The following is a 20281-nucleotide window of genomic DNA, read 5'->3' as shown; positions in this document are numbered from 1 at the left end:
GATAGAATGTTGGGGAAGTCTTCTGTGACATTTTCAAGAAGTGTGAAATACATTAGATAACTGCTGTGCCTCTGGCATGCTATGCATGCTAGTTCGCTCTGTCTGCTCTCAGGTTAGTTTCGTTAGGCATCGTATAGTGAAAGTGTCTGAGCAGAATTTATTTATTTATTTATTACGCACCTTCAATACCCAAAGGTGTTGCAGAAGAGAGTGATGACAAAAGATCAAAAGTACATAGTTACATGATGAAGTAGTTGCAGCATACAAAAGTCATCGATGGCAGGTTTAAATGCAGAAATATTAATGGCTTTGACGATGGAGATGGGCAGGTAGTTCTAATCGGTCGCTGTCTTCTGGATGAACAAGTAAACGAGTTAGTTTAGTTTTACAAAAAGGAACACCTACTTTCTTGCTGTGGTCTGTATGTCATGAAACAAATGTTGGCTCACTTAGTAGTTCATCTCTCAGTCCTGAATTACAAAATATTTTATGAAATAATAATAAATGGGAGCTTTTCTTGCACAACCAGAGGTTAGGAAGGTGTAAGGATGCTTTCATAGGTGACACACTTGCAAGGCGTGAATAATTGCATAACATAAAGCATGCACTATGGTTCTGCACAGATTCAATTAGATTAATAAGATACTTGTGACTTGAATCCCACACCACACATGCATATTCCAACTTAGAGCGTACAAGTGTTTTATAGTGTTAGCTTTTAGCTTTAGTGATGATGGTGCTCTTGAAAAGTTGCGAAATAAGTAATTGATCATTCTATTAGCGTTATTGACTACAAATTTAATGTGAGCTGGCCAAGAAAGATTAGCGGTTACATGTACTCCTAGATATTTGTATGAAGTTACTCCATCTAGCACAGAACCACCAATGTCATAAAGAGGAGGGTTAGGAGATGCTTTGCAAGATATTCTCATTGATTGACATTTTTTAAGATTGAGACATACTTGCCAGACATCTCACCAGTTAGTAATCATGTGAAGGTGAGATTGAAGTACAGAAGTACCTGAGCCAGAAGTAATCACATCGTAAATTACACAGTCATCGACATATAACCTAATAGATGACTGAACAACATTATAATGCAAGTCATTCATAAAAACTTAAAAGAGAAGAGGTCCAAGAACGGACCTCTGTGGAATACCGGATTGATTAATACAGTGTCCCCACCGAGCGGGTTTGGGGTGGAGATTGGATAAGCAGCCTTTTGGTTTTAGGTTTCTTTGAGCTATCTGCAACAGCTTTCTATGTTTGGCTGTGACCTCTTAGGACAGACTTTATGACTTAATAGGGTCACTCAGTGGTAAATGATGCAAGCTGAGGCACCTTCTTTTGTTGTGCTTTATTGCCAATGATCCACTCCAGGATAAGCTAAGTACACTATATATACATTAATCTAAAGTGTTGTGCGAGTATGAACGGGAAGTGCATTTTGCACAAAACATTGTAACACCTCCTAAATATCCATGCATATTGGTATGATGTCAGTGTTGCATGTGTGTAGGCAAATGGCATCAGTAATGGTCTACCTGCATTTGTTGGGGGATCACACTTTGTGGTTGTAGTTTGGTCAGGTGCCAGCAGGCCCAGAACTGCACCATACAGCTTGGAGAAGGAAGCCTCCTTAAACATACACATAGTCACTGATGGCATAGAAGCAAAGAGTGAGCATACATGTTTAAATACCTTTTATTTATTACACTTCACCTTTGGCTTAATACAAAATTTTGTGGGTGTAGGTTGTCTGATTTATTGCCCAAGGTCTGTCATAATGGTCTCCTGTAAGGTGCGAGTGGTATCAGCGTAGTAGACATCACAGTTGATTATGGCTAGTTTACTAGAATGGGCTTGTTTGCTTTGTTGAATGTTAATGTTCATATTCTTACTAAATGGCAGTTTCCTGATGATGGAAATGTAGTCACGTGGTAGCCGTGTGGTGTGCCTGAGGTGTAGCACCGGTTGGAAGCCTGGCATACGCTGAACCCAGACTTTGCAAGGTGGCTTGACCCAAGATAGATTTTAGTCAACAATATTGAGTTTTCTAGTAAGACACGTTGGACTATAGTTGGTGCATTGCATTAAGAAAAACCAGCAAAAAAGAAATGCACACAGGAAACATATAAGAAGACAGCCCCTTTCCTGTCCTCTTGTATGTTTCCTGTCTGCGTCTTTCTTTTTGCCTGGTTTTTCTTAATGTTTAGTTTCTTTATGGGCACTAATCTTATCCCCTGTATTACAGTATATTGTTAGCTGTAACTGCATGTCATTACTGGCATCTTCGGACCATGGCTTAAAGCTTATTCTGTGCTTTGCTGAGACAAATGTGAACGTATACATTCATCATGGTTGTACAGCATCCCATCTAAACAAAAAAAGGGACACAACGGTACGCAGCATGTGTTTGTATTTATTTTTGCCTGCTGTTGGTGTCTTTCGAATGTCCTAAAACTATAAAAACCCATTCAGATCGAGCTGCTTATGCATACATGATTATCAAGTTTTCAGTCAGTGGATTCTTTCAGAATGCTGCACATCAAACATTAAATAAATACTTTACCAAAGTAATGTATCTTAAATTACTGTTGCTTTGTTAGTGTCCCTTCTAGAGTTCTTTTTGGTCAATCTTGTGCATTTTTCAGGGCACCATACATGGTCTTGCCAGGCTCTAAGGCAGTGTTTTGCTGCAGTATGAGTAAGACCACATTTCTACTTGACAAGCTGATGCTCTTGTAGCTGGGTAGCATGCACTTTATAGCTCCGCCATCAGTCCTCCATAATGCAGCTTGTTTGTCACTAGCTGTGCTGTGTACGTCTTCACCCACTGTCACTCTAGATGCAGTAGAACCTCGCTGATACGTTCCCGTCGCGTACGCTTTCCCGGCACCAACGTTCGCAATCAAAAACACAAAAAATGACCCAAAAGAGTTACGCTAATTTATAATCCAGTTCATATATACGTTCCCAGAAAACTCGATTTTTCGGCACCAACATTCAGTACATCGTCAAACTGCGATCATATGATACCTTTTCCGGCCGCTAGATCACATGTAAACAAGAAATAGCGCGAGGAGCGCGCGATCGAGAACAGCATATAGCTGCCCACCGTGGCAGCTTCACCGCAATACTCGCCCGCCCTTCCCACGTGAAAACGCCGGCGCGCTCTCCGTTTCATTTAGGTACCAGCAAATCTTCTCTGGGGTCTTCACACGCTGAATTCACAGCTGTCACCGTCAATCATATTGCGATAAGCATCATCGCCTATCTGTTTCACAGCGTGTGGTGCCGTCGGAAGCACGCAGCGCAGGCTTTTAATAGGCGATAACCGAAACGCGCCGCCGTTCCCTGCTGCAGACTGCGATCGTTCACGTTTTCCGGCCGCTAGATTCCATATGTGAACAAAAAAAGGCGCCAGGCTCGCGCAATCGAGAACGGTATATAGCCGACCGTCTCACGTGAAAACCACGGCGCGCAATTTCTTATTCTGGTGCCAGTAAATCATTGCCCAGGTCGTCGCACGCCGCATTCACAGCTATCGCCGCCAAACCTGTTGCGATAAGCATCTTCACCTATCTGTTTTACAGCGCGTGGTGCGTGCCATTGATAGCGCGCTGCACGCCTTTAGTAGGCGATAACCCGAACGCGCCGCCGTTCCCTGCTGCAGGCGGCGCGATGTGGGGATCACCTTTCCCTTCAGCGGCATCCAGCGTCGACCACAAGCTGGATTTCGTTTCGGTTTTCCATCGCCTCCTTAAAACACCATGCAATAGGAAAACAACAAAACTCGTCTCGGGCCGCCGGAGTAACACCAGCTCGACGTGCTTCGGCGTCTCGTGCCGGGCGCAACGATCCGCGCGACGCTTCGCGTTACATATATATCAAGAATAGTTGAGTCTGTCAATGTTTTTAATTACTTCGGATCGGGCGTTTTCCCGGTTAATACGTTTTTCCTCGTGTTTTTTTTTTTTCCAAAAACGCAGCGGCAAATGCCCATCAAGCAGAAAATGTCTACGTGTAGTAATGATCGAATTGCCATGTCCGAGTCTTCTTTGTAATCCACATCCTTGTGTTTAAGTTGCTCGTGTGCTGCCAAACCATGAAATTACTCACACTGGCGTATGGAGATGGTTGTTCATGTCTGTGGAGAGATTAAATTGGCCTTCTGTAGTGCATCTTCTTGGCTGTCGTGTGCACCTTAATTTTTGCTATTTGCACTCTTTGGGGAATGACAATTAAGGAGCTTGCTTGGAGGTACTAGAATAAAGCTATGTAAAATAAAATAAAGCCACATTACTACATCAGGGTGTCTACAAAGATGACATTTTCAAATTCCCTTAGTTTTTCAGGTTTTCCCTGAGCGACAAAGAACTTTATTTTATGTTAAGACAGGCTGACACCACGTCGCTCGGTGCTGTCACGCTCAAGTATATATATAAGCATTTAAAAAGAATTAAAAAAACAACTTAATCCAGTTTGAATAGTAAGTAGTAGTGTTTATTTTATTCAATATAGAAAATTGAAGGGAGGGGATAGTAAAATGCATAGCAACTAAAATATCTTCGAACAAGAAAAATGATAAAGCCCATTGTAAATCGAGTCGAACATTTTCAAATACGAATAAAAAGAGGAGAGGCATACAGCTGCAAATATTTTCGAAAATGAGCTATTTCTATAATGTGATAGCAAGATTAGTATTAGGCCCGAACTTTATCGTAAGTGAGATTTTCTCAGCAGCTGGAAAGTCAACCTCAACTGTCCTCACATACTCTCAGCCTACGCACACTGCATCCGTTTTGTGTTTCACTGCTTTCAAGTTTATTTTGGTTTGTATGAGGGTCACCTGCATCTTTGCGTCAGCAAACACTGCTTTTTGAGCTCAAGCTCCTTCAAAGAAGAGGCGGCACAGTTCCTTTCCCGATCATTCCTTAATGTGATGGCCATTCTCTTGTCCTCGTTCCGCCGCTCGTTCGCCCCACGGACCATTTGAAGCATCCTCTTGGTCATTTGTACAGTCAACGTCCGATTTTTTGTACTCCCTAGGGTCGACGAAAACGTCCGAAAAATCAATTCGGGTAGTCCGTAAAAATGAACGCATGTCTTTTACTGCCCTTAAAGGCTCAAATCGTCACAGGCACGTAAGAAAAAGCTCTGAAGGCCTGCCAGTACGCTTACTAGGCATATCGGTGCTCGTACTGTGACAAGAGACGGCGGATGCACGCGTCTATAATTGTGTAATACTTACTGTGTCCCGTGATCATTGCCCTTTCCCACGCTTGTTAAGCTTCACAGCAATACTTCACGTACGCTTCACCGCGTAGCATTCCTGTGCTGAGGCGAAGCTGCCATTCGGGAACCGGCATTAGGAATTTTTTCAATGAAAAACATGGCTTAATAGCGAACGTCGAAGCAGCTAAGCCTCGCGTTGCCGTGGTGGCGGCTACCGTTGCCAGCGGATCTGCGTGCAAGAGCGTTGTTTGAGGCAGCAAGATAATCAAAACGGCGGCGTTAGCTTTGATTAATGTCGTTTCGGAGCTGCGGTCGCGGCAAAGAGTAAGGAAAATCGGACACAGAAGGGTTCTATATAGCGTCTGCATTAAATTGCAGACGTTCATATGCATTGACTCTATGGGGCACGTGGTGGTGCCGCGAAGCCGTCCCCATTATCGGGCATTTCCAAAAAATTGGGCGTCCGGAAAAGCGGTCGTTGACTGTATACTGGCAACTCCACCAGACAACGACACAGCGTCAAAGACAATCCGTTACGATTCATCTCTTTTACTCGAGCCAGCAGTAGAGCAACTTTCGTTCCCTTTCACTAAAATGACAGCTAATTTTCCGATTGAAGCACAAATTCCCCGAGTTTTTCCAGACAATTCAAAATCCCTGAGAATTCCCGGTTTTCCTGGTTGGTAGACACCCTGTACATAAGCAACTGTCAGTACCATGTCAATGGGAACAAATGTGCTGTATGTGTTTTAATTATAAGAAGCACCAGTACTCAGCTTTCCATTTTGGCACTTAATTAGCTAGTAATCAACCACAAAGTTGCTTTGCAAGGCAGAAACTTTCAAACATATAAGCAGGTAAAGTAATTTTTCTGCATACCACACTTGTATAGGTTACAACACATCCTAAAAACAGCAGAATTAAGTACACTAGGCCGCCCAACAGCAGCAGTTAGCCCAACAGCAGCTGAAGAAAGCTCCTCTGCTGTGAATACTACTGTGGTTTCAGCAGGGTCAAGTGGGTGCATTATTTGCATTACAGCTATGCCCGATCATTTAAAAATGTCTTCAAACATTATCTTTCATGACCTTTGGGAGAACTGCCTCCAGTGTGTACCCAAACTATTGGAAGGTGAACATTTGATACCATAATGAAGTACACACAGTTGCACAAACTTCACAGGTGCTTTGAACAGTGAAAGGAATAGGAAACTAACACCCATAATGAGTAAAGGGGAGGTTTATTCAAGCTTTGCACGAAACAAATGATTACATATTGTACAGATATGTTGCTGGAAGCAACAATTTGATAGGCACCTAAAGGGCTTTCATCTGTGCCCCATAATAAATTAATTCTCTGTATAACATAAAAACAAAGCCCACGGAGTGCTTTTACAATTCTGAGCCATCCAAAATTTTCACTTGTATTTAGTACAGCACAACTTCGGCACTAAATATTGTACAGTGCACTGTAATAGCATATCTTTTTGTGATGACTATATATTGAAACACCATGACAGCACATCCTGTAGGTATAATTAATAAGTTCTACATATTAATACCTAACATCCAAAATAACCAAACGAAGAAGCCCAAGATGCTTGACCACATTCCCTTGACATTGGTCAAAGCCTTGGCAAGGTCTGGGTCTGCATTCATGAAGTCCACAACGATGCTTCGCTTGAGGTCTTCATGCCAATATTTCGCCTTTCCATCTTCTAACTGTACAAGGCACACTTGCATAATCTGCATGAAAATGTGACACCATCTGAATTGCAACAGTGACCAGACGTTTGCCCCATGAGAGAAAACTGTTCAGCAAACTATGGATTGAATTTAATGGAAATTGAAGTAGTTGAACACACACATAAACAGGTGTACATAGTATAAAAGTTGTGAATTGCTCCAAGCACAGACCCACAAGCAAAATAGTTATGACTCACTTCTTTCTGCCAATAACACAATTACCAGGGACATTTACCATGCTCTGTCATATTTCAGGCCATCAGCAAATATGATAAACGGGGTTGTGCCAGCAAAGCACGGCTGTTAAAATTATGTCAGTAACAGAAAACTCTTTTTGAAAGAAGCTCAAAATGGGAACAAGCTTGATTAGATGCAGCAGATAATCCAATAAAGTAATAAAATGAATAAATTTACAGATATAGGGTAGATATGACTAAGAGAAGACCGGGGGTAATCAAAAGCACTGGTAAAAGCCTTTGTCTTGCTGTGGAAATTGAGAAAAATGATTCAGCAAGCTTTGTAGCTGCAGTGGCTAATTAGCACAATCAAATTAATGCAAAGTCTTGGTCACTGCATGTTCTAGGCAAATCCACTAAAATTAAATGCTGAGGTTTTACGTTGCTGAAACAACAATTTGATTATGAGTCATGACATAATGGGGGTGCTCCTGATTAATTTTGATCAACTGGGGTTTTTTACCGTGTACCCAATGTACGGTATGTGTTTTTTCATTCTGCTTTCATCAGAATGCTGCCACCGTGGTCAGGATTAAACCCATTATCTTGAGCTCAGCAGCCTAACATAATAACCACTGGGCTACCACGACAGGTTGTGTACCCTGTTGTGCATCATTTTCACAGTTAAGAGGAAGCTTTAGCTCGGGTGCTCCTATCTAAATACATGTAAAAGGAGAATTCGTTTTTCTCGGCAACCACTGCACCGAATATGACGTGGTTTGTTGCATTTAAAAGAAAAACTTAAAATCTAGTGACTGTTGGTTTCAAATTTTTGAGTTAGGTCGTAAATTTTTTATTAAATATTGGCCAAAATCGCAAATGTTCAAAAAACGAAACAATCAAGTTTACAACTCTGTAACTCAACAACGAAAAATTATAATACAATTCTGTGAATTGCATCTAATAGTACATCTAAAGCGGACAAAATTGATATGTTATACATGAAGATAAAAAACTTTAGTAATATGAACTAGGGTGGTTGCTTGGGCTAGTTGGTAATTCATGATAAAAAATAATGCTGTGTATGTCGTCTATTGCTGTCCTTGTCCTTCGCGCTGTACGTTATTTTTGATTAGTAATATGAAAATACAGCTTTTGCAAAACCCTTGTAACCAACGTAACAAATTCCCGTAAGATTTAAAATGACATATCGAATTTGTCCGCTTTGAATGATCTAATGGATGCTGTTTACACAACCGCGATATCTGTTCTTGATGCTGAGCTATGAATTTGTAAACTTCGTGCTTCTATTTTTTTCAAGTGGTCGAATATTTGAAAATCTTGATAACAAGATTCAAGCCCTAAAACAAAATTCCGCTTCAAACAGTCACTAGAATTTAACTTTCCCTCTCAAATGCAACAAATTTAATTAAAATCGGTCCAAGGGTTATCTCAGAAAAACGCTTTTGCGTTTTACATGTATTTGAATAGGCCGCGTCGGAGTTGGGCCCGAGCTAAAGCTTCCTCTTAACAGGTGTGTGGAGCATGCCACACTAACAGAGGCTTACCAGGTATGGTAAATATGATGAATAATAAATTATAATTAAACTACAAAAAGAAGTGAGGAAATGACTAGTAATAATCAGCCTGTTTGCTCAAGAATATTAGTTTTTGGGACTTCAATCCATGCTTGAAGAAAGTGAAGGAAGAAGCAGTGCTACAGGGCAGGATGACGCAAGAAAAGGAGCACACAACACAACACAGTGCCTGTGAACACAACAGACACAAGTAGTGTCTAAGTGCTCCTTTTCATGTATCATGCCTTCTTGTGGTGCTGATTTTTACTGTAATCATAAACCAAATAGCCCACTAGTCAATCCTTGCCAAGGATGTGCAGTCCAGCAGAAAACAAGCATAAGTAAAACTGGAAGTGACCAATTGCACTGTCCGTGCAACCTTTGGACTGCCCAAAAAATTAAATTTTGGGGTTTTACGTGCCAAAACCACTTTCTGATTATGAGGCACGCCATAGTGGAGGACTCCGGAAGTTTCGACCACCTGGGGTTCTTTAACGTGCACCTAAATCTAAGTACACGGCTGTTTTCACACGGCTGTTTTCACATTTCGCCCCCATCAAAATGTGGCCGCCGTGGCCTGGACTGCCCATGGAGTGACACTAATTATGTATGCTTTACGAGTTACCACAAATTGCAGCAACTGCATTTTATTTTTCACCTACTATACATATATATACAGTGCTCAGTGGTTCAGATTGCATGGTGGTTGGCATGCTGGGTGATCATATCGTTGGGGGGTTAAATGCAGTCACAATGGGTCAAAAAGACTCTTGCTGTTATTGTATACCATTATGCAACAGCTTGGTGTCCTCAGCGCCCACTGGTGGTGTAAAAAGTTCCAGCAGCCCTGTGCTTTTGCAATGTTTGCATTGATGAGCACTGTATATACTATCACAAAAAGTAAACACCAGCTATCCATTGCTGGCATCTGACTGGCCTTTGCTTTTTGCAATAAGATGTACAGGTAGCTGTGCTGCCTCCATCACCTACTTAGATTTAGGTGCAGATTAAAGAACTCCAGCCAGTCAAGATTAATCCAGACTGCCCCTCTACGGCATGCCTCATAACCAGATTGTGATTTTAGCACGTAATGCCCCAGAATTCAATTTAGTTATCTTATGCAGCGGTTGTACTCATAGCCAACACTGCCCACATGGGAATGATAGTTACCACAGGGTAAGTTGATGGCAAACCAGTTCTGCAGAATCATGCAATGGTGGAGAAGGTTCATGAAAGGTAAAATTGTCATCCACCTGACTGCAGCATGAAGCTACAAATGAAACCATATGGCTTTCTCACAAGGCAAGCTTCATAGTTGAAGAAAAAATGATCCTGGTCCAGGGATTGAACCCCGGACCAACGGCTTTTCGGGGTGGCTGCTCTACCACCTGAACCAACTAGGAGGCTAGCAGCCGATGCAGCAGCTCACAGGGCAATGCTAGGGTCCTTTAGTACCTTTCTTCAGGTCACTAAACTCCTGCATAGCGCTAGAGGAGCATTTCATATAGCGCCTAGTAGACATGCTGCGGTGCTAGTGCAGATAGAAAGGCAGTGAAGTAGGCATTGGACGGATGCCATAGGCATTCTGTGTGTATGCAAACTACAGCGCAAGGGCAGACTGCCATTAGTGATGTGTGAATATTGCCTGTGCAACAAGCAATTTACCGCTCTGTTTGTGTACAACTCTTCCCGTGTGGTGATGGTGATGCTTCGTGGTAATGACAACGCCTAATGTTGTACGTTATAAGGGCAACACGGCAATGTATACTTGTTTGTTTCCCCACTGATGGGGACCTATGAGAAAAGTGGAAGTGAGCCATTAAGCGGTGAGAGGCTATCGGCAAAACATGTTTGTGTGTGTGAAGAAGTTTTTATGCCACAGACGTTTTTTTTGTGTAGATGCATGCACAGTGAATGGAAATGTGTCTCTGCAACGTGAATGGCCTAAGCTCAAAGTAGTTGTCATTATGAAGACTTCTGAAGGCCTGCCGGCTTACTTCCCCAAGCTGAAACAGCAGTCTTGTCCAGTGATATAGTATTGTCCACTGATATGACAGCTGTTTGTAGTTACCGCCTAATAAGTGCTTTATAACGGCAATCCAAAACAAGAGCAAAGTTCACAGGAAGATGGAGGCTTGAAGTGATTAAAAGTGATACAACAAAGAATGTTGCTTTAAGCCAAAGTTTTGACAAGGGGACTTGTCTTCATCAGCAGTCGCTACCCTGAAGAAGACAAGTCACATTATCAAAAGGTTGGCTTCGGCAACACTCCTTAATCTAGCATATTTTATAATGACAACCATTCTTCCTTCTTGTTATGCAAACATACTGTTATGAACCTGATTACGTAGCTAGTACAAATTGGGGCCCATATTCACAAGAAAGTTCTTATGCTAAAATTGCAAGTGCAGAAGACAGCCAATCACTATGCCAGATATATTAGCAAAGAAGGCTGGCCAATGCATTTAAGAATGAAAAGCTTTGTGAATTTGGCTTCGGAATCCCTACTGTGACAGCCGTCGGCTATATCTGGCTTACTTCTACAAAATTCTTCATCTGCTGTGTTGGCTCAGTGCCTACACTATTTTGCTGCTGAGCACAAGTAGAGTGTACTAGAAATATTGGGAGAGTGGCCAAAGTAGCGGCCTATGCGTGAGGTGTTTGTGGTGAGCAGCTGCAGCACAGCGGTTTGGCACAGCAACGCTGTGCCAAACCAATGGGCTGCTTGACTCTGGTAGCATGCGAGAAGCAGTGAGTCTGCTACATGCTCTAATTTTTCGCTTTCACGTGATACACAAGCCACTTGGCAGCTTTTTTCCCTTTTGATGTTGTGTCACGACATTTTAATTACACTATTTTACACATTGCGTTAGTGCTAGCGCAGCAAGATAGTGCAAGGACCAGGTTCTAAAGGGCAGCATGCATGAACTTACCCACGCGTTCTTAGAGCACAGGTGCCATATGTACGAGTGTACCATATGGCAAAGTGTGCAAAAAGTCACACATAGAAGGCGAGACCAAGAATAAAATTATCCCCTTCAGTCACGAATTATGTTTGACTGTCGATAAATGAGTAAAATTTACATAATTTTATGCCAAGGTGCTGGAGGCTCCATAGAAAGCAAGTCAAGGTGGGATGAGAATGATTGTGCATTTTATAGAGAGCTACCATAATTACACGGTAATTATATATACCTTTATTGTACAGTCAGTAATGCTATGTCTCTTCATTAAAAATATTGAATCACCCGCTCAAATTACATGCACAGGTTAATTATTTGGCAGAAGCATTGCAAAAAGGGAAAAATATCTTTTGAAATTACTACCGAAACGCCCCACTTCAAATGCCCCATCAAACACGGTAGTGCCTTCACCAAAGCAGTCGTCGAAAGCGATAAATTTCTCTCAGAAGTGAAGTGGGTGTACTTTAAGAAAGCAGAATGTTCAATTTACTCAATGCTTAATGTTCGTTGTCTATTCCTTGCAACCACGGCACAGTAATGGCAAAAATAAGTCGCATCCACAAACGTGTACGCCGTGACTGAAGGGGTTATTCACAATCTTTTGCTTTCAATAACTAAATAATTATGTACAGTGATAGCTCACCATTAAACTAATAGTTTTTTGGGCACTGTCATTAGTGGTTTGCTGTTACATGCTGCAGTCAGGGGCGACCACGCCTCTGTGAACTGTTTTATTTTAGAGCGCAACTCTCATGTAACCATCCCTGCAGCGAGCATCAGCACTGTCTCTCGTAACCGAGCGAATGAACACAGCGAAGCACGAAAGCCAATGTGGAGTGCAGCGGCAGATGAAAGATGGCAATAGCAAAGAGGCCGCAAGGAGGAAGGCGGAGGTGGAGGGTATGGTGAAAGCGTGAGAAGAAAAGCGTAGTGCGGCGCAGGACAGACTTTGCGGCGAAAATGGATACAAGATGGCGCCAGAGTAGCGTGTATTGTCTGTATGAAAACAAAGAGCTGCATGAGTGGAGGTCTAGCTGCAGCAGCTGCTGTGAATGGCGCCCACGCGTCACCCATGCACAGCCTCTTGCAATCTCCCGATTAGCGAGGCAGTCGTGCCACATATTGCTCCGTTTACAACGTGCTGCATGAGACAGACTGCCTGCACCAGCCAATATATCACGAAATGAAAACGCGTATAAAGCTGCGCTCAAGTTTCGCATTAGGGAGTATCACAATCATCGGTGAATTTTTTGGATCCGTTTCGATTTACTAACAAAAGATTAACTATGCAATAACATGACAAGCACTTAAAAATGTGGCATGCACATCGAAACATCAAGCCGCTAGGTAATACATGTTTTCTTTTTCCATTTATACGAAATAGTTGTTATTGGGTTGCAGCAAGGCAGCATTCACTGAAATGCGGAGCATGATTTTATTCGAAGACAATTTAGCTCAGCTAGTAGCTTATGACAGAGGCAGCACCTAACCTGCACAACTAGATTTATTAGCTAAACTCCCCCTCTCCCCATTGTGCCATAATTACCTTCAGCTGACTTTACATCAATGAGAGCGCGCAGCAGTGAGCTTCGCCGTGCCCAGCTCGGATGTTGTGCAGAAAGGAAGCAACATTCAAGGCACGAAACTTTGTTTCAGCACACTTCCGTACCTTCAAGTGTAGTAACTCCAGAGCCAGCAATAGAAACAAGATTCATTAGAGACATCCAAATCAAATGATAAGTAATTAGATATAGAAATGTATGTGACAGCATATGTATAGTATAGCAGCACTAAGTGTCCAGCACTGTTTGCTAAGTTTATTAGACAGATGCATTCTATCATAATAAACCATCAAAACAGCAAATGACATACATTAGGGAAATTGACTCTACTATGGCATTTTAAATTTTGAGCATGTCAGGAAATTGTCGAAGCCCAGCATGTAAATGATAAACATGCTGTACTTTCTGAATTGTAGGTTGCATTTTCCCCCTAAAAATTTTGTCAGTGCATCTTGTAAAACGGTGACTTATTATGCATAAATCCATGCAAGCTGGAATGACCAATATGAGAGTTTTTTTCTGCGATTACGAGAAACCGTGCATGGCAACATCCTGAGGGCTCGCCGTATAGGCAGCGCAGTGGCAGCCAAGTTGTTCTTGATTGGGTGCCTCTGTGATTCGAGGTCACATGTACTAGTTCACTGTTTTGTTTAGTTCATAGTTTAGTTTTTCTTAAAGACAAAGTTGAACCCACAGAAATGACGTAATGAATAAGAAAGGGATGCCTCATTTTTTTATTGTACATTGTGTAACCAGAGATATACCCATTATAAAAAGCATTACTTGCTTATAATCACCATATCAGTCACTCGTGCGAGAAGTCACAGGGCTTATGGTCGACATTTCACTTTAGTATGCATGCCTTCATATTCAGGCAGGCGTGTCCCGATTGTTTGCATGTTCATCCGGAGCATGCAAACACTGCAGAGGCAATGCCAGCAACGTGTCTACGTTTCATAAAAGTTATTCAGAGTCCGACGACGGTGACCCAGTCATGCTGCCAGCTAAAATGGCTGAACTTTTTGACTGCATTGGAGAACAAGGCCTTCGATGGCTCTGAGTGAAGTGCAATAAATGTTAGTTTTGTGCGCGTTAATGTTCCAGTGAATGTTTGCCTCCCTCTCCAGCAATTTCGAGTCTAGCGAATATACAAAAGAATTATGATTACATGTCCCAGAGTCAGGTGTGGCCATTCACGAAGTGGCTCCATTTTTTTTTTTAAATTAAAAGCTGAAGTACACCAAAATATCAAGTGCACGGCACCCCTTCACCATAAAGACTAACATATAAGGTGTTAAATTCTACAACAATATCTGAATTTCATGTGCAATAGCTCACATTGAGATATTTCACTGTTTCATGGCACTTAGCCTTTGGGCCGTTGTTCTCTTTAAAAAAGTGCAAACAAGTGATAATGTATAAGATTACCATTTCAGCAGAAAGTAACTGGGAGTGAATGGAGCACACAGACATATAGCTTCCCGCTTCTTATTAGCACAATCATGCCTATAGCTCTCATGATAAATATTCGGAGTGCCGAAGCAGCTCGTTAACATAATTTACAAATCTTGAATAAACCTGAATAGGTGGCCTAACAGGTACAGCAAGCCACCCCTTTGTTCTGTGCAGCTGCGTGTAGTTAGCTACCTCTGACGTTTGGATGTTCTTAATAAAAGGTTGTGGCACTATAGTTGCCTTCAAAATAAACTTTCTTGCTATGCAGTAAAATACGAGAAATACTGGCTACAATTTAACAATTATATGAAACTAACAGTTATTAGAATTCTAACATTCCTATACCCTTCTTTTGCATATCTGTAGAAAAGAAATACCAAACTACATGGTTGATACCTGCAGGGTCATTTGAACCCCTAAAGTTGGTGCCCTTGTCAGTTACCGTATTTACTCGAACCTAAGGCACACTTTTTTCCAATAACACGGGTCCAAAAATTGCGTGCGCGTTAGAACCGAGTACGACCATAAATCTGTGTTACCATATCGCCATCGGCATTTCAAAATGGCTGCCTTGTACATGCTTCGAGCCTACCTACCATAGCTTCCTCTATGGTGCTGTAATAGTACACCGTCTATCTTCCCCTTTTCTGCGTTTGCTCTATTGGCATGGAAGTGCTGACTGCGAAGGCATGCGATGCCGCAATTAAAACCTCCATAGTGCTGTAGTAGTAAACCGTCTGTCTTCCCATTTTCTGCATTTGTTCCATTAGCATGGAAGTGCTGACTGCAAAGACATGCGATGCCGCAATTAAAAGCAAAGTGATCAGGTGTGCAGAGACGGACAGAAATCGGACCGCTCCACGGGTGTTCGGAGTTCCTGAAACTTACGTCTGGGACTGGCGCAAACAGGAGAGGCATTCTACTCCGGTAACTGCTGCGTACGGCCTGGCCACGTGGACCCTATCTTGAAAGCAATCTGCGATGGAGTCTACGCATCTAGGCGCACCGTGATGTGCTCTCGTCGCTTAGTTCGCGTTGAAGCAAGAGGCCGCACAAAGGTCAACTTGCTGGCTCCTGCTACCAGACTTCCTCACTCCAGCGTTTTGATAAAGAGTTTCCGCGGTCATTGAATGAGACGTGTTCATGCTTGCTTGTGCCCGCGTGACATCATGCTTGTTAATTTAGTTAGTTTGCCAATGTTTATAAGTTTATACGGCCGATAAAAATACTATCCTTACTTTTCGTATAGCTTTCTGCTAATTTGCAATCGCAATCGATGCTTCACCTTTCGTGCGAAACTGTGACTTTTTCTATTTCTCGCAACGGCAAACGAGTGCGCGTTACAATCGAAGGTGCGTCAGAATCGAGTAAATACGATAAGTAGTATGTAATAAAATAAGAATATTTAGACAACGCAATAAAAGTGCAGTTTTCAAGAAGGTTGACGTAAATGCAAATCAATGCCTCATTACGCATCACGCTGCCCCTTCTGCCCAAAATAAATTACCAGCAAATCTATTTATCTTCTACTAAACCTCAAACATCTGCAAGTCCACTGTAAATATTTTAATGTAGTTATGCAAAAAAAGAAAAGACATCAAAGACGCGGGAGCCATCGAAGGTGGAGTTTAGAAAAAAAAAAAAAAAACATGAAAGAATTAGAAGAGATGCAGGGCACAGCGTCATCAGGAGCACGTCAGAATATATATGCTCTCTACATTGTTCTGACTGTCCGCTTTGTCCTACTCTTTTCTGTGCTACAGTACGTCATTGTCTTTGTTGAGCATGCCATACCTAACCACTTTAGAGCATACTGCGCTTGCACAGTCCCTTGCACAAAAACAGTGACTGCAACAGCTGCCTATGTGCCAAACATAGCAGTGGTAAGCCTGCAAGTGCAGAGGTAAATGTAAATATGGAGCAAGTAGGGCAATACCCAAATGCTTGCTTTGCCTTGTGCAACAAGTCGCTGCAAATTAGTATAATTTTGCAGTGACGTATACTTCAACAGAGTGTGCGTTACCCAGCATATAGCAGACACCCACCACTTCTCAAGCGGAGATGCCCACGAGTTTAGCACACAAGCACCTCTGGTGGCTGCTCACTGCAAGAGGCTCACATTGGCCCAGGTATTGGTGTGCTACTTTGGCCACTCTCCAAGTATTCTAGGACACTCTAGCACAGCACTCTGGTCGCGGGCTCTGAAGCCCTTCACTATGGCAGTCTCTGACAGCTTTATTTTGGTATGTTAACGAGGTCCTAAACTACCCCACGGGCTTGGTGAAAAAACGCAGTCCATGGATAGCATACGCTGCTGTGAACATCTCAGCCAAATTTTGCAGCTGTGTGCAGCGCGTGGAGCTCACAAGCGGAGCGCGAGCTTGCCTTTTTCTCGAACCCTCGCTTTTCAACAGACGTCTGCCCCTCACTCTTTTGTGGACGCTTTATCTAGTAATATAGCAGATTCCCATACACGGCTGCCATTGGCCAATAGCTGACATTAATGAAGGGTGTTTGGATCAGTGTGCTTCTTCCTACTGTTACTGTGTACATTTATTGACGCAGATTAATAAACAGACTGAAGTAGGCGTAACTCTACTTTTGAATTTTGTTAATAATTACGTACTTCAGGAAGAAGCCGACTATTGTCTGCTCATGCTTGGCTGTGGCTGCCCGCGTTGGAATTAAAACTTCGGCCACCCTGCTTATAGGTGTCATAGCCGTGGGGTCTCGCTAATTTCAGCTAGTTTTAAACACTCAACTAGCCTCAAACCACACGAAACTTGAGGTCAGACCACACGCACATTTGCCAGCTCGCGCTCAATTATGACCGCTCCTGGTTAGACATCTTGGCAGACTTCGCTTCGTAATGAGCTATTTATTATGCTTTAACATGCGCAAGTTGGATGTGGCTACTATCCCTCGGTTAAGCTGGTGCAGGACAAAGCTGGTCTGCACCACGTAGCACGGCCAGACTGGAGCATATGAGCGCGAGCATGCACTCAAGCCCTGTCATGTACTAAGCAAACGCTGTGCATATGCAGAACAGTTGCATGTAGCTGCGGTCTTCTACGTAGTGTAGATACCTCGGCCACCGTGGGGTGCCGCAATGGGTCCGTTGGCTCAACACATTGCACTGGGGACAACCGCATTCGGCTATGTTTGGCGCGTGGTAGGTGCCAAAATTGGAAGTAGTGGCATCTACGTGAACATCCAAAATCAAATTTGAACTGCGCGTCACGGTGACGTACAGTAGGTGGAGCGTTGTAAGCACACCCCGCTTCGGCGTAGCCTTTGCAGTGCAAGGCACTGAAGAAGGAACAGGAGCACAGAGAACAGGATCATACTTGACTTTTGACTGCCAATAACTCGGCTTCTTTTGAAAGCACTGAAGTATTTCTTGCGGCAAAGTATTTCTGATATAGTCTATTTTAACTTCAAATGCATTTCTCGATTTCAATAAAAAGTGGTTCAGGGCCCCTTTGAACACTACCAATGAATTGATCCCAGAGCGCTGCTGCGGCCTTTCTGATAGGCTCAAAACACTGCCATTACGAAATTTGACAATCTGGCAGGATTTGACAATGTACAGAATACCACACCAAGATAGAATGCGTGGCACTATGAGAGAAGTGCTATCGCCCATAGACACCGACGCTTCAGGTGCCGAGTCACGTGAAATCTTGCAAAAGTGATTGTATCGCCGACAGGAAGTGGCCGAGAATATGGCCTCTGGGTACAGTGAACTAGGATATATAGGCAGTGCATCGACTGATGTGTACTGCATTTCATTAAGTGAAGTGGTGCTCACAGTGGTGGCGTTGTCATCACTCACAATTGAATGTGTCTAGCAAACCATATTTCACCACATGACGCGCTTCACCTAGATGCATCTTAAATAGCCAACGACTGCAAGTACGTCATTTTCACACAGCCGTTATCGCTGGGATCAGCTATGTGTCACCAAGCGGCTGATTTAGGTGATAACGGCAGTGTGGCAGCTTGCCAGTCATGTCAGACAGTGTGCTTGGCACAGTGCCAGGAGGATGCTTTCGCCCATCGATACTAACGAGTCCAGTTTCTAGTCATGCGAAATGTTGCGAAAAACGATTTTATCTCTGAAAATAAATGACCAAGAATATCATCCTTGCTGAGTGGCTTGAGATACTGACACATGGCATCACACTTGCACTTCTCTCACATAGATGCAACTCTAGATTTTTTTTCATTATTGTGTATTTTTATAACCAATATCAGATATAGTGAAGTAATTTTAGTGGCAGTTGCAACTTTGTTATAACAAAGTTTGACTGTAGTTGGCTTTCCCCTCTCTGGAAAGTCAATGATGCGCTGTGATAATGAGGCAGTTGGTGGAAAGGCATGGCGAACAGCTATGGTGCGATAGGGTTGATGAAAAATTTCTGGGATAGCACTGCAATTTTGGCGGCCCAGGTATATCACATAACCCTATGCCAACATAAGCACGATCTTAAGCAACTACACAGTAAGCATAAAATGCAGGCAAGCATAAGTGTGTAAATGCGAATTCTTGCCAAACTGGCAGCCTATGTTCCTGCCACTGCTACTCAATAATAATAATAATAATAATAATAATCTTTATTCACTATAGTTACAACAGTACACAAAACGGAAGCGCCGAAGCCACAAGAGGGCTTGTGCGGCGACAACCGGCAGCCGCGGCAATCTACGCGCCACACCAGAACTCCATCAAAGCTCCATCAATGAATTGGCCTATGAAATGAATCTCATGCAAAATTTTGTAAATATTCATAAAAACAGTTAACTTTCGAGCATTTATAAATGCTATACAGTCACCATTGCGTGCTGCCATTCCATGCCTCCATTCTTCCCTGTCCTCGAATTAGGAATTCCCAATGTGGCTCAGCTTCGCTGTCTTCCAAGGTGCAGGTGCAGTAGCAGCTCTGAGTTACCACCAATTAGCTTGTCTAGACTTGCTGTTGTATGTTTAGTACGCAAACAATGTGAAAAAAGAAATGTGTAAGGCACTCTTGCTGGACAGATTCACATCAGTACATGTGGCCCTGGCCAATCGAGTGTGGCCAACCCCCTTCTACTAATGTTGGTGATTCTGGTGGCACCTTGTGTCCCCTATATGAAACTTCAGGGGAAGTTTCTAACCAGAAGGAAAGTGTTGAAAGGCTCTGGCACTGCATAAGGACAGTGAAAGAAATTAAATATGAGCGCACATGTGTTAATTCATTCTTTCAGCATAGACAACTTATTTTTTCAGACTGCAGTATATGCCATACTGTCTTAGCATGGCTACGTTGAACTGCTACACACACTCAATAAAGGCAACAGGCTTGCATCTTTTGCATCCTGCTCTTATGTTCTCAAAAATTGCTTGGCTTATCAACATTTCACGAGCAAGATGACAGAGCACGGCAAACCTTCGGTTTCATACAATGGATGCTTTAAACAAGAGAGAGAGAGAGAGAAAAGGTAGTTTTTACACTTGCATCCAGTGATGACATTAGTTTGCACCGCTTTCTGTGAGATAAATGTGCATAAAACAGAATGCAC

The 20281-nt window shown here is 42.7% G+C and overlaps 1 protein-coding gene across 2 annotated transcripts in view; it reads right to left on the bottom strand.

Moving 5' to 3' along the window:
* Positions 1–6459: 6459 nt before the first annotated feature.
* The window catches only part of LOC126548475 (uncharacterized), a 215144-nt gene continuing 201322 nt past the window's right edge, over positions 6460–20281 (bottom strand). For both annotated transcript variants that reach the window (XM_050196669.3, XM_055063728.2), the window contains one exon: positions 6460–6983. In XM_050196669.3, the coding sequence (XP_050052626.1) occupies positions 6786–6983 (198 nt within the window). In that variant the 3' untranslated portion in view covers positions 6460–6785. The remainder of the gene's footprint in view (positions 6984–20281) is intronic.

Source organism: Dermacentor andersoni, chromosome 1 (assembly GCF_023375885.2).
Source record: "Dermacentor andersoni chromosome 1, qqDerAnde1_hic_scaffold, whole genome shotgun sequence".
Taxonomy (NCBI): domain Eukaryota; kingdom Metazoa; phylum Arthropoda; class Arachnida; order Ixodida; family Ixodidae; genus Dermacentor; species Dermacentor andersoni.
This window is presented reverse-complemented; position numbering and strand designations above follow the sequence as displayed.